Consider the following 16,080-nt stretch of genomic DNA (forward strand, 5'->3'; position numbering starts at 1 on the left):
AGACACACTATAGGTCATCTTGGCTTTGATCCCATTCATTTATCATGATTTGTCACTGTTTTATGATTGATGGAAGTTGATGTTTGTTTTGATGCCATGTGTTGGCTTGCTTGAATTTGTGTTGACTTTCTGATTTTCATTAACCTATTTCCCTTGATCCAAATAAGCTGAAATTTGGTATGCTTATCATGTTGTGGGTGATGTTTGCTCATGATTTATTTGAGGATTTATTGAAATGGTTTGGTATGCATTTGAGTTGAGTCATTCTGTTTGGTCCTTTGAGGTTCTATATGATACACTTTGTGCTATTTTGTTCATGAAATGATATTGATGAATGATATGAACATGAAACCAATTGGATTTGATTCTTAATTGTTTGATCTTGATTTTTGATAAGTTTCATGTTCTGTTTTGATGATTTGATCTCATTTTGGCCCTAGTCTTGGACTAGTGGTTTGTGCTCTCACTTTTGAATTGTGTTTCAGGTTAATAGCACAAGTGCTTATGCTTGATGGTGTGCCTCATTTGGAGTTGCTTTCTTGATTGTTTATGACTAATCATTGGTTTGTTTTGTAGGTTATAAGACTTGGTTTTGTGCCTCATGACTTGCACTTTTGTGCACTAACTTGTGTTTGACTGTACAGATTAACTGTTGACTTTTGCTGTTTAATGTTAGTTTGTCTGAGTACTGATTGTATTGGATTGATTTCAGGTAAATTAGTTGCTAATAGTTCCTTGAGAACTTGCTTTTGCTGTGGCTTGGTTGTTTAACCAATAGAGGTAGAACACTCTAACTTCATGTAGTCTGGAAGACCTGGCCTGTTACTTGGCCAGGCACCTGTCTGAAGCCCTCCTTAAGAGGCAATGTTTGTGCTTGTTTATTTTTGTCCCCAAGCAGGAAAAGTCCTTGGTTAAGGCAATTGGCAGAACACAAGAGATGTGCAATCCATCTCCTGCTATTCTTGTTGAGTCATCCCTCTGCTCACACAACTGGTGTTGATGCATTGGGATATTAACCCAAGATCTTGTACAGTTGTACAGTTGAGTCAGAGTCATAAGTGTAGAGGGGTTCCCACTTTTTGAACCCACACTTCTTTGTCTGAAGCTCTCCCTGGCCAGGGATAAGAGCTATGAGGTCTCATCCTCACTCCCCATTCATCTGCTTCACCCTAACTCTCAATGTTAGGGTTAAGAGCAAATCATCACCTGATACAGTTGGCTTGCTTTTGCAGCCTAACCCTTGTGTGAGCCCACTTTGTCTGGATATAGTGTGTGCTAACTGTGAATGTTTGCTTTGTTTCGTTTATGCTTGCATGCTTGCTTTGCCTGGATAGGATTAGCTTGCTGTTGTGCAAGTAGATAGAAAACTCAACCTAGGACCATTGTGGAATACATGATAACTATTAGGCTCGAGTCAGTCTCCCTTTTAGTTTGTCATTTCCCGATCTCTGGTTAGGAGAAGGTTTCTCCCCTGTTAAAGGGAACTACGTTGCCCTGATCCTCATACCAGATGAGGTACGTAGGCAGGAGGTCGTGCGAGATCTCTCCGGGCAAACCTTTTTCTTTTTGTGTGTGTTTGTTTGACAGCTATTAGGCTCGAGTTCCAGACTCTCTATTTAGCTTGTGAGGTTCAAAACCTTTTCTTTTTTGTGTGTGTCTGTTTGACAATTGCTAGGCTCGAGTTCCCGACTCCTTAGTAACTTGTTGTTTGTTTGTTTGAGTGTGTGCTTGACAGTTATAGGCTCGAGTTCCCGACTCCCTATTAACTTGTTAGGTTGTTGTGTGCTTGGAAGCTGATATAAGTCCAGTGATTGGCATTCGGGTTCCAGTGTGGGTTTGTTTGGTTCGGGCGCTGATATAAGTCCAGTGATTGGCATTCGGGTCCCATGTTTGCCATTTTTGTGTGGAGTCTGACGTAAGTCCAGCGATTGGCAGTCGGTTTCCTGTGTTGGCGTTTTGTTGTGTTTGGCGTGCGTGAGCCGAACTACGGTAGCTCTGATTCTCATTCCAGATGAGATACGTAGGCATAGGATGCGATATCCTATCGAGCACGTTTCCCCTTTGTCCCGAACTACGTTGACTCTGATGTTTGTTTCTGATAAACTACGTAGGACCAGGATGCGATATCCTGCCGAGTTATCTTATTCCGTCTTCCACCTGTTTTGTTAGTATGTGTGAGTGTGTGTATTCTTTGAGCAGTTTCTTTTAGCAACCTTATTCTATTTCTTTGAGCGTGGATCCCGTCGAGTACGACGGACGTGAGGCGTGCTAATACCTTCCCCTTGCGTAACCGACTCCCGTACCCTTTCTCTTTGGTCGCGAGACCATTTCCTTTCCAGGTTTACTTCGAGCGTTTCCTTTCCCTCTTTGGGATAAATAACGCACGGTGGCGGCTCTGTTTTGTTTTTGTTTCAGCCCGCCGATTGTTTTCCGCGGATGCGACAGATAGCCTCTTCATATCCTCTCACTTCTTTGATTTCAAAATCTCTCTCCCTTTTCAAAAACTTTCTTTGCTTGTGATTTCAAACTTAGACATGTTTTAATGATTAGAAACTTTGGCCTTATGCCATTGAATTTTCAAACTCTTTCTTAAATCAAATTTGTAAATAAACTTAACTCTATTGACTTAAATTTCAAAAGACAAAAATAACTAAGAAATCCATTCAATTTTTTGGCCCTTTTGTGCCTTTTCTTAATAATTTTTTGTTAAATGTAATTCACCAACTTATTTGAAATTTTTACCACGAACTATGGGGTTTTGATCCCTCATTTTTATGTTGGTACATAGGCATAAGATCGAAGGTCTTGTCAAACATAAAAATATAATCAATGAATTCTTTTCTCATCCCCACACTCTATTTTATCAAATATCACTTATACCAAAACACATGCACACATAAAAAAGGGCTTCCTAGGAGTACCTAAGACACTTTGGGTGCTAACACCTTCCCTCTGTGTAACCAACCCCCTTACCTGTAATCTATGACATTTTATTAGGTTTTATTTGAAAACTTCTTATCTTTGGGTTTTGTTCGTACTTTTCCCTTTTCCTTTGGAAACAATAAAAGCGCGGTGGCGACTCTAGTTTTAGTGACGTTAAGCTTATTCATAGCTTGATGGTCATGAATTTACCGCTACATACCGCACCAAGGAATTTAAAGATTGGTGGTATGCCTACTACAAAAGTGTTGTTATAGATCTGACTATACTACAACATTTAACCAATGATTTTTCCTCTCTGCAGAAATAAAAGAAGAAAGGTCGGGGTATGCACATCAAGGAGATTTTAGCTTTTCAACATTACTTTGAAACTATGTATAATCCCGGACAACTTAGTCGAACTAATTATGATGCAACTTCTACTTTGAAATAGAAAATCTTTGAAGAAATTACCAAACTTAATTTTCCTTCTTACATAAAAGATAGGTATGATTTTGCTTTGGAATTTCATCTTCCCAAATCTCACCATTATGAGCTTGTGAATTTGGCTTAGGTTTTCAACTGTCACCTCTAAAATAGTATTTTTGTGGGTCATTGTCAGCCTTATAAAATGAGTTTTAAAAACTTTCTCAGAGAGTAGTTTCGACTAAGTACAATGTACACAATTTTCCACAACCATTAAGACTTAATCTTGAACATGTCCGAGAGTCATATCCACCATTCAAGAAAGTGACATAAAGGGACTTATAAAAATTCACTAATTGTTATTTTATGTGCCTGTTATATATTCGTGTTGGAAATTTGTAGCTCGAGCTATTGTTCCAAAAGGGTCAAAAAAGAATTAAGTTGGTGCAATCGACGACATTGAGGAATCCAACCAACCAAAAGAAGTAAAACATGTACATTTTCTAAACCTTTGTTTTCTTTTATGACAATAGATTTTTTCTTTATCCTTTCTTTATCATTATTCTTATTCTTCAAAGTCGAAAAAAAGGAAGTGGTTCCATTACTACTACTCCAAGTCAAAAGAAGACAAGGAAAGAAAAAATGCATATCACTCTTAACAGTGAAGGGACACATGTTTAGACTAAAATCAAACCTTTATTAATGTCTTTATTTCTTTAAACACACTATTCAGTGTATTCATAATAATAAACATCTCAGTCTGATTTGAGAATTAAAGATAAGGACAATGAAAATGATGAAAGTGATGAGAAAGAAAGTTTTGAAGAAAGTACTGAGGTTTCCCATAGACCCTTACCTCCCAAATATCAGAGTAAATGGAAAGATGATTTTTAGGCCTCAAAATTTTGACAGGCCAAAAAGAAAATGATGTAGGATCTTAAGGCCAGTCCACCAAAGAAATCGAGAAAGAAACTTGATATAAATATTGATGACAAATAAGAGGAAGAAAAAGAAAGTACCCAACTAACCATAAAGAAAACAAATCGCTAAAGGAAATCCACTCCTGACCAACCTATTCTTGATGAACATTCAGAGAGTGAGGATTCAAGCCCCAACCACAAAGTTCCCAAGTTACTTTTAGTTTCACCCATATATTCTTTCCAATTTACAACAAACAATTTTATAATAACGTTTGACTTCTATCTTCTTTATAGGAGGCTCATATTCTCGTTATTCCACCTCCAATAATGAATGCCTCAAATGTTTATGATTCCTTGGAAAACTCGCCATCATAGCAACCAATATCTAATAATCCAATTGGGAAAACAATTATTGAGCAATTAAAAGAAGTAGTCAATCATAAGAATCCTGAACAATCCACTGATATAGAAGATCAAGACACTAACCATCAATCAACTGGTCAAGAAAACCAAGATCTTGAACAACAATCAACTGGCCCAGATGACAATGCTCAAACACTAGAGAGCCAAAAGCATGTTGATAAAACACTAGAGGACCAAGACGTTGGTCGAGCACAAGAGGATCAAGGCCAAAGGGACCCTCAAACTACTATAATTGGAAAAGAACAACCACAAGTTGTTCCAACTTCACAAACTTCACCACCAAACATTGAGAAACCTTTTTTTTACTACAACTACTATAATTAATACTACAATTTTACATTCTTCATTCAAAACTTTCGACACTTTTCTCAGTCAGGAAAAACTGAAAGCTCTGAAAAAGAGAAATTTTGCATACGTTTTAAGGAAAATTGTAAGTAGGCGAGGCATTGGCTATGTTGAAAAATCTACAAGTTCCTCAATTGCTTCAGGCGGTGAGCCCTTTGGTAACTATATCACCCTGCTGATCCAACAATTGAAAATAATTTTTTTGAAGTTGATATATTTAAAACCATTGAAGAAAATCCTTCTGCTATATCTGACATCAAGGATTTGTTGAAGTAGCTTAAGGGTCCAGATTTGTCTGATCTTACTATTGATTTCGTCTTAAAGTTTGAACCATTTTCCGACCAGATCACTCTGAATATAAAGATGAAAAAAGAGTCTATGAACAAACTTAGGAAAAAGACTGATGATATATCCCCACAATGAAACTTAGTTGTTCAGTCTCAAAGTCGAGTTGATGATTAGGAGGCCTAAACTAGAAAGAGTAAAGATCAAGTAGGGGCATATGACGAAGAAATTTCAAAATAGACAAAACAGGTTGAAGAACTACAATAAAAGATTAAGGAGGCGCAATGAAAAAAGGCTGAAATTGAAAATTATGAAATAACTTCTCTTAAAGAAAAGTTAGTTCAAGAGGTCAACCTCGATTTTCAATATGCGTAGGCTGCTTATCTACTGGAAGAAGAAACTCGACCTCTAAAAGCTTAAGATTCAATTAATGATGAAAGGATTAAGCTTGAGAAGAAACACTTTAAGAAGATTAAGGCTAAATTTCCTCTTTGAATTTTTGACTTCTTGCTTTCTATTGTGTTACTGTATTAATGACAATGTGCCATTTTTGCAATTTTTTTTTTTAAATTTAATGCCATTTTTAGATCTTCATTGCTTATATATTATTCTTCCACCATTCAAATTTCCTATAACATAGGCTTGTACTTGTTTAATTACTTTCCATTTATTTTCAAAATTTGACCTTAAGGAGTCAACTCTTCAATTTCATAGGCATTATTTGAAAATACTTGAATGATTCGAAACTGGCCTTCCCAATTTGGTGACCATTTACCTAAAGTTCTATCTTTTTTATCCATAGGCAAAATGACTTTCCAAACATAATCACCGACTATAAAGGCTTTCGACTTAACCTTTTTATTATAAGCCTTAGTTATTCGATCCTTTCATCTTATAAGAATGTTTAGAACATCTAATATTTCTTCATCTAAATCAACTAACTCATATAGCATCATATTTTAATAATGGCCAGAAAGAATTTCAACTTGCCTTTAAATTCTAGTTGATTGTGAACAAACCTCGACAGGAAAGACTAAATCATGACCAAATGTTAGTCGAAATGGAGTAGAATTAGTTGTCTCCTTTGGGGAATTTCGACAAGCCCACATGATCTTTAATCAAGTCAATTATAATTTTGTTAGGTAATTCACCTTGGCCATTTGCTTGAGCATAATAAGGAGTAGGCATTAAAAGTTTGATTCCTTGATCTTGATAAAACTCAACCATTATATGACCAGTAAAAAATGTACCTTGGTTAGTGGTTAAATTTTCAAGAATTCTAAACCTATACAGAATGTGACACTGAATAAAGTTGATTACTGTTTCCTGATCAACATTGATCAAAGGAACAACCTCTACCCACTTGGTAAAATAATCAATACCAGCCAATATGTATTTATGACATTGGATGATGTAGGTCGATTTTCACTAATTAAATCTAAATCCCATCCCCTGAATAAAAAAGGCTTAATAATAGAGTGTGACTCACTTGCAGGAGCATGCTGAATATATGCATGCTTCTGAAACTATTGACAACCATTCGCAAATTCGAGACATCTTTTCAACATAGTTGGCCAGTACAAACCTTTTGAAACAATAGCCATTTCATATTGTGGCCTAATTGATGAGCACCACATCATCCATTATGAACATCAAAAATTGCCAAATAAGCTTCACTTTCACTAGGGAATCTAAGCAAGATTCCATCAAGAGTCTTTTTAAACAATTTGTTCCTAATAATCACATACTTTTATACCTTATATTGATTTCATATATGTCACCCTTGTTGGATTTTCCCAAAAATCAACAATTGGTTTTTGCCAATCATTAGTCGAGAGATTGTCAATGGCAAAAATTTCTACATAATTTTTTAATTCTTCCAATTCTTCTACACCCACAAGTTTTGACTTTGACAACTCAAATGAGAAAGGATTAGTCAAAATAAACTTCTCTTTTACCTCAATCATTTCTTCTAACCTTTCCTTAGAAACTCTGTAACTAGAAGCAATTTATGCTAAACCATTTGCTTATTGGTTTTTGACTCGAGGCACATGTTTGATGTCGACTTCATAAAATCTTCTTAATAACTAATTGGATTTGAAAAAGCACATTAGTATATTCTCTTTAATACATTTGTACTATTTTGTCAATTGTGCCACAACCAACTCTAAATCACATTTGATTTTGACTCCTTTTGCTCCTAAGGTTTGCTATCAAAGCTTAGCCTCATTGTTGGAGAAAAACTCTTTAATTTTAAACTTAAACTTTGCTGGAATTTCTTTAGGAGGTATGATCAAAATTCTAATACTAGTTCCATTCTTTTGTTTAGAACAGTAGAAGTATAATTTCCAAGGTTTGAGACCGACATAATCTTGTGTCACTTCGACTATTGAATGATCAACACTAAATTCAACAATAACTTGGCCTTTTACAACCTTTAAAGTTGTATATTGTAGCAGTAAATTCATGACCATCAATATATGGATAAGCTTTACGTTAATAAAACCAGAGTCGCCACCGCGCTTTTATTGTTTCCAAAGGAAAAGGGAAAAGTACGAACAAACCCCAAACATAAGAAGTTTTCAAATCAAAACTAATAAAATGCCAGATATTACATGTAAGGGGGTTGGTTACATAAAGAGAAGGTGTTAGCACCCAAACCGCCCTAGGTATTCCTAGGGAGCCTTTTTTATGTGTGTATGTGTGTTTCGTATAAAATGATGTTTGAGAAAAAAATAGAGTGTGGGGATGAGAAAAGAATTCATTGGTTGTATTTTTGTGTTTGACAAGACCTTCGGACTTGTGCCTACGTACCAACATAAAAAGTGTGGGGATGAGAAAAGAATTCATTGGTTGTATTTTTATTTATTAATTTGTTTCAAAATTATCATCATAAAATTCAATTCTATTTAGCTGAAGAATAAATAAGAGTAGAAACAATTTGGACAAAAGTTCAACTTTATTTAATAGAATGGTAGTCTGTAAATGACAATACTCCATAGATGTTTTTACAAAAGTTGAAAATGGTAACTTACATGGAAAAGGGATACATTGAATACAATGATCACTACTCTCCCTAGCAACTTTAATATCCCTTGTGCTCATGGTTTTGGTTGAGAATGACGAATCAGAATCAAATGACCTGCTCAAATACTGCTCCAAAGATCAAGGCCAACCGAATGCAGTTACTTGCCATAATCCCTATTTTTTGCCTAGATTTCCCCAAGGTGGGGTACTCAATCTATCAGGATAATTTTCTATTTTATGTCTCTAATTTTTGCCAGGATCGCCCTTTCAGGTTTTCAATCCACCGAGACGCTCATTTTTGTCTAAGCCTCCCTTTCGGGTTTTCAACTTAGTGAGTTGTTCTTTTTATTCTATGCGAAGTATTTCATGACTGCATCGGCGTTCACAGGACGAGTGAACTATTTACCATCCATAGTTGTAAGAATCAAAGCACCGCCTGAAAAGGCTCTCTTCACAACATATGGGCCTTCATAGTTAGGAGTCCATTTGCCCTTAGTATCTGGTTTGAAAGATAAAATCTTCTTGAGCATGAGGTCACCTTCTCGGAACACACGAGGCCTGACCTTCTTGTCAAAAGCTTTCTTCATTCTTTGCTGATACAATTGACCATGACACATGGCAGTCAGCCAATTCTCTTCAATTAAATTCAAGTGATCATATCTAGTCTGACACCATTCAGCTTCTGTCAACTTGGCTTCCATCAAGACATGCAATGATGGGATCTCAACCTCTACCGGGAGCACAACTTTCATTACATAAATGAGAGAGAAAGGGGTTGCCCCTGTTGAAGTGTGGACGAATGTATGGTACCCATGCAAAGCAAACAGGAGCATCTCATGCCAATCCTTCAACACTAAAGGAGATTTTTTTTAAATTCCGCTGCGTTTTGGATCGCTCTTCTCCTTCATTCCCCGCATGGATAATGGCCATGGAGAGGAAATGACATTCAATAGTGTTAGAGGAACATGAATCTTATCTGCATAAATTTGACACTTGTGGCATTTCTTCACAAATTTGCAACAGTCAGATTCCATTGTCAGCCAATAGTAACCTACTCTCAACATCTTCTTCGCCATAACATGTCCATTGGAATGAGTACCAAAGGAACCTTCATGGACTTTAGTCATCAATAGGCATGCTTCGTGTCTATCCACGCATTTGAGCAAAACCATATCGAAGCTTCTCTTGTAAAGCACATCACCATTCAGATAGAAGTTGCCAGCTAATCTTCTCAAAGTATTCTTATCTTTCAATGATGCCCCAGGAGGGTAAATCTGACTTTGGAGGAAACACTTGATATCAAAATACCATGGCTTCTCATCTTTGACCTCTTCAACAGCAAACACATGAGTTGGCCTATCAAGATGCATCACAGTCAAATTGGGAACTTCATTCCAAAATTTCACCATGATCATAGAAGCTAACGTTGCAATAACATCTGCCATTCGGTTTTCATCTCGAGGGATATGATGAAACTCAACCTTTGTAAAGAAAGTTGAAATCCTCCTCGCATAGTCTCTATATGGTATCAAACCGGGTTGCTTCGTCTCCCACTCACCTTTGATTTGATTCACAACCAAAGCTGAATCTCTATAGACGTCGAGATATTTGATTATGATATCAATGGCCTCTTCAAGCCCCATAATGCAAGCTTCATACTCAACCATGTTGTTTGTACACTTGAAAGTCAACCTAGCTATAAATGGAAAATGACTGCCTTGAGGAGTAATAATCACTACCCCAATGTCATCCCCATACTGATTAACAGCTCCATCAAATACCATTAATTGCCTTGAGGAAAATCATACTGCACTGACTGGTAATCTTCAATTGGTTGGTGAGCCAAGTGGTTAACCAAGACACTACCTTTAATTGCTTTTTGAGATCAATATTCAATATCATACTCGGATAACAACATCTGCCAACGAGTAATCCTCCCAGTTAAAACAGGCTTCTCAAAAATGTACTTGATTGGATCCATTTTGGATATCAACCAAGTAGTATGATTCAACATATATTGGCGCAGACGCTTAGCAGCCCAAGCCAATGCACAACAAGTCTTTTCAAGCATAGAATATTGAGTCTCACAATCGGTGAATTTATTACTGAGGTAGTAAATTGCATATTCTTTCTTTCCAGATTCATCTTGATGACCAAGAACACAACCCATACTCTCATCGAGCACAGTCAAATACATGATCAACGGTCTTCCTTTAACAGGCGAAGACAGAATTGGAGGCTCAAGCATATACTCTTTGATACTTCCAAAAGCTTTATGGAAATCTTCGGTCCAATCACAAGATGGATCTTTCCGGAGAAGTTTGAATATGGGAGCACATGTGGCAGTCATATGTGATCTAAATCTTGAGATGTAATTCAAACGACCGAGAAAACCTCTAACTTGCTTCTCAGTTTTGGGCGCAGGCATCTCTTGTATTGCTTTGACCTTGGCAGGATCAACTTCAATACCCTTCTCACTGACAATAAAGCCTAACAACTTACCAGAATGAACACCAAAAGTACATTTATTGGGATTCAAGTGGAGTTTGTACTTCCTCAAACACTGGAATAACTTCAACAAATGCTTAACATGTTCTTCTTCATCACTTGATTTGATAATCATGTCATTAACATAAACTTCAATCTATTTATGCATCATGTCATGAAAAAGAGTAGTCACAGCTCTCTGGTATGTTGCACTAGCATTCTTTAAACCGAAAGGCATCACTCTATAACAGAATGTTCCCCAGGGTGTAATGAATGTGGTATTCTCCATATCTTTGGGTGCCATTTTGATTTGATTATAACAGGAAAATCCACCCATAAATGAAAAGACTTTGAATTTAGCTGTATTATTTACCAACATATCAATGTGTGGCAGAGGAAAATCATCTTTCAGACTAGCTTTGTTCAAATCTTTGTAATCAACACACATACAGACTTTTCCATCTTTCTTTAGAGCAGGCACAATATTGGCCACCCACTGCAGATATTCGGAGGTTACAAGAAAACCAATATCAATCTACTTCCGCACTTCCTCTTTGATCTTTATTGCCATATCAGGATGAGTTCTCCTCAACTTCTGCTTGACCGACGGGCATTCTGGCTTAAACGCAATCTATGCTCCATAATCTTAGAATCCAAACCAGACATGTCTGATAGGACCAAGCAAATACATTAGAATATTCTCTAAGAAGATCAATCAACCCCTTCTTAGCATCTAAGCATAGTTGAGCCCCAATCTTGACTTCCTTCACATCACCTTCGGAACCCAAGCTGACTAGTTCAATCTGCTTCTCATGCTCAAGTAAACGAGATAATTCATCAGATATTTCTTCATCATCAGTCTCTTCCTCAGCCTCAAACACATGGAAATAAAAGTTTGAGGAAGGAGTAAGATCATTGTATTCAATGGGTTTGGGAACCAACCTGCATAATGATTTGATCTTTTAATTTTAGAGAAGTGAATTGTGACAAAATATCACTACGCCAAAAAGTGCTTTTGGCAGCACCAAAAAGAAAGCGCTTTTTAAAAAAAGCGCTGTAATAGCTTGAAAAAAAATTCGCCTATGTAAAGAAAGCGCTTTTAAGGTAAAAGCGCTCTTATAGGTCTCCACTTATGAAAGCGCTTTTAAGTAAAAGCGCTCTTATAGGTCTCAGTCTCACATCTATGAGTTTCACACTTATGAAAGCGCTTTTAAGGTAAAAGCGCTCTTATAGGTCTCATGGGTTTCACACTTATGAAAGCGCTTTTAAGGTAAAAGCGCTCTTATAGGTCTCAGTCTCACATCTATGAGTTTCACACTTATGAAAGCGCTTTTAAGGTAAAAGCGCTCTTATAGGTCTCATGGGTTTCACACTTATGAAAGCGCTTTTAAGGTAAAAGCGCTCTTATAGGTCTCATGGGTTTCAGACTTATGAAAGCGCTTTTAAGGTAAAAGCGCTCTTATAGGTCTCAGTCTCACATCTATGAAAGCGCTTTCATGGTAAAAGCGCTCTCATAGGTCATGGTAAAAAATATGTACCAAAAATTACCAAATATTCTATAAAATAAAAAAATAATTTTAAAATATTAATATGGTATAATAAAATATTATAATTTTATTGATGATATTCTATTATATGATAATATAAAACTAATTTAATTTAATCGACATTATCTTTAATCTCTAATTAAATTATCTTACATGATTAAATTTATTATTATAAAAACAAATAGGAATACTTTTTACTCCTTGTTGAAGTTTTGAAACACAGCTCAACTTTCATTTCCCTATCCGCTACCTCGTCGTTCACTTCAACATGGCGGTTTCACCTTACGCCGCCGTTTCAACCCCTCGTGTTTGTTCTCCACCTAGGTCAAAATCTCCCTCTTCTATCCCTTCCTGTAAATTATTCAATTCAATTTCAACTAATTCTCACCGTGTTTTCGCTTTTTCCATTGCAGTGTTTCCACTAAAATCTACTCTGGATTGAAACTCCAATCTTCACGTGCGCCCATTTCTTTCTTTTTCTTATTCAATTTTCACCCCTTTCTTTCGTTTTTCGCTCACTATTTTCAATTGCAGGTTCTTTTGGAGCGTCTTCCGTTTCATCTAGCGTAAATGCTCAGTTTTTCGGTAAAGTTAACAAAGTTCTCAGTTTCCGGTAATTCTCAGATACCCTAAATCTGAAAACACTGTTTTTACGCCAAAATACACTAGAAGGGTTTTTACAAAAGTTATATTTCATTGTATAAAAAGATTGATGCAAACGGTGTCAAATTTTTCATGTTTTCAGGTATGCTAACCAGAAGCCAGTTAGGGCACAATTTCTAATGATGCCCATTGGAACTCCTAGAGTACGCTATAAAACACCTGGTGAAGATTCTTGGCAATGGATTGATTTATGGAATGCCCTTGTAAGTTGTTATATCTGAATATATTTATCATTAGGCAATAGTCATAGACTATGAAACATGGACACCGAAAATACGTCACCAACACTACACTCAAGCCATGTTGACACAAGTAATAACTTGAAAAATCGGTTTCTGACATGGACACGGACACGGACACAAACACATTTTTTCAAAGATAATAGACTACCTATCTAAGTGATATTGGTTTACTTTGTCATACAGTCATGGATCTCATATAAACATCGAATTCTTTTTCATTAAGTTAATTTCTAAAAAGAACTTGTGCATTATTTGATGCAGTGAGAACGTGTTGTCTTCATTGCACAAGAGATAAATGAAGAATTTAGTAATCAAATATTGGCAACTTTGCTGTATCTTGACAGTATAGATAACACCAGGTTTCTCTATTTGTACATTAATGGTCCTGGTGGGGAGGTAAGTAATGATTCTAGTGTTAGGAGATCAATAATTACATCCTTTTGTTTCTTTCTTCATGTTCCTTTTGACTATCAGGTATTTAACTTGCTTAAAATTTCATCATTTGCAGCTTACACCATGCTTGGCTCTCTATGATACCATGCAGAGCTTGGAGACTCCTATAGCCACTCATTGTGTGGGCCAAGCTTATAATATGGCATCATTTCTTCTTGCAGCTGGACAAAAGGTGTTGTATTATCCTACTGTCTTTTAGAAGTTTAGCTTGTCATAGTACGGTGATTTATGGTTAGAGATTTTGCGTTCTTAATATAATTAAAGATTATCTTTGTTAAGGAGTTGTATAGTTAGAGATTTACTTTCTTAATATAATTAGAGATGACATGTTGAATGGACTTGGTACTTACCTACAGAAGTAATCTTTTTGTACTATACACAAATAAAAGTGCAGGTACTTTAATTTTCACAATTTTGCTTATAATAGTGATGCTACTTGATAAGAAAAGATAACTATACATTCTTATTTATTTTTCTATGTAGTGTCCTCTACAGCGCAACGGTATCGATTGCGGATACTTTGTAATGAGGTTTATGAGGGAAATCATTAATATGAATCAAATAGAGATTCCAATCACGGTATGGATTTATAACTTAGGATTTGTTTTAATATTTATCGAATATTTCATATTATTTATTACTTTTAACTAAATCATGCATATTATGTTTTGTTATGTAGTACTTTGATGAATACAAGTGTGCTCATTACACGAGACTGCAGTTGGAACAAATCAAGGAGGAATTGTGTCAATATTTTATTGAGAAAAGATTAATTAGTATATAATGGTTTCAAAATAACATGAATACTTTGATGAAGAATGGTTTCTGGTTGGCAAGTGTATAGTTCTTTATATTTTTAACAGATTAGTTATGACTCCAAATAGGCCGTATAACATATTAGTTTTGACTTGTGTATAGTTCTTTATAATTTTAGTGATATCTTTAATTTCATGGATAGATTAATGTGTTCATTCTTGTGTTGGTTTGCTTTAAAAAATTACAAATGCTTGAATTATGACTCCAAATGTGTTCAGTGCCTATCTATCCTTGTGTTGGTTTGCTTGAATTATGACTCCAAATGTGTTCATTCTTGTGTTGGTTTGCTTGTGTTGGTTTAAAAAATTACAAATGCTTGAATTATGACTCCAAATGCTTGAATTAGAGAGGCTTGATTTACAGGTTTATGGGATTATTCCCAAAAAATATTACAGGTTGAAATGGTAGGCTTAAACTGAAGGCAGCGTTTTGTTATTTTACTAGAGGAAAACACAGCGCTTTTTAGTAAAAAGCGCTGCTAAAGGTTGTCAATAGACAACCTTTAAGAGCGCTTTTTACTAAAAAGCGCTGCTAAAGGTTGTCAATAGAGAGCGCTTTTTAGTAAAAAGCGCTCTTAAAGGTTGTCTATATACCACCTTTAGCAGCGCTTTTTACTAAAAAGCGCTCTCTATTGACAACCTTTAGCAGCGCTTTTTAGTAAACAAAAAGCGCTGCTAAAACCTATAGCAGCGCCACCTACGGCAGCGCTTTTAAGCGCTTTTAAAGGCCAAAAAAAGCGCTCTCATAGGTCTTTTTTGGCGTAGTGTATTATGCAGATGGACAATTATTATTTATTTACTTATGTTTTTTTTTGTGATTACCATTTTCAGAAAAGCAAAAAGTAAAAATAAAACATCATAGATGTGGATGAATAAAATTGTATTTCATTGATGATAATTGAAATGCCTAACAATGTTCACTTCTCCCTTAGGCATAGGAGAATGATTTTTCATAAAATGAAAAACAAATTGCATAGAGCGGTGAACAACAATAGGAATATCAACAGCAACCCAATTATTGCAAGTCTGGCCATGCGTCACAAAGTTGGCGCAAGCTTCGTCTTCATCGTCACCATCCTTGATTACAGCAGTTGAGTGTTGATCATTACCATGAATGAACCCTCAACTACGGAAAATCGGTTGAACATCTTCAGCTTTGACATTGAATGGCCCTAGTTGAAATCCCAATCCGGCCCTATTCTTATTCTCAACAATCTCTATCATTCAGCCTCACTGATCAGTGTTGCCAGTCTCAAAAGGTTTTTGTACATCCTTCAAAGAAGACATGGGTGCCCCAGTTTTCTTTACTTCAGCAATAGATAAGGCTTGGGACGACATTCCAACCTTCTTCTCAGCTTCAACATAAGAAAAGGATGACAGATGGCTCACTAAAAGTGTCTTCTCTCCACCAATAACGACAAGTTTGTCGTTCTTCACAAATTTAAGCTTCTGGTGTAGAGTAGATGTCACAGCTCCTGCTTCATGAATCCATGGCATTCCCAATAAACAGCTATAGGTTGGGTGTATA

General features: G+C 36.1%; 1 protein-coding gene across 1 annotated transcript; it reads left to right on the forward strand.

The window, feature by feature from the left end:
* The first annotated feature begins 12,613 nt into the window (after nucleotides 1-12,613).
* LOC127095447 (ATP-dependent Clp protease proteolytic subunit-related protein 2, chloroplastic) lies at nucleotides 12,614-13,263 on the forward strand. The gene is made up of 4 exons (XM_051034134.1): nucleotides 12,614-12,703; nucleotides 12,793-12,836; nucleotides 12,914-12,992; nucleotides 13,125-13,263. The coding sequence occupies exons 1-4, from the start codon at nucleotides 12,648-12,650 to the stop codon at nucleotides 13,261-13,263; spliced, it is 318 nt and encodes a 105-aa protein (XP_050890091.1). The 5' UTR covers nucleotides 12,614-12,647.
* The last annotated feature ends 2,817 nt before the right edge of the window (nucleotides 13,264-16,080 follow it).

Source organism: Lathyrus oleraceus, chromosome 6 (assembly GCF_024323335.1).
Source record: "Lathyrus oleraceus cultivar Zhongwan6 chromosome 6, CAAS_Psat_ZW6_1.0, whole genome shotgun sequence".
Taxonomy (NCBI): Eukaryota; Viridiplantae; Streptophyta; class Magnoliopsida; order Fabales; family Fabaceae; genus Lathyrus; species Lathyrus oleraceus.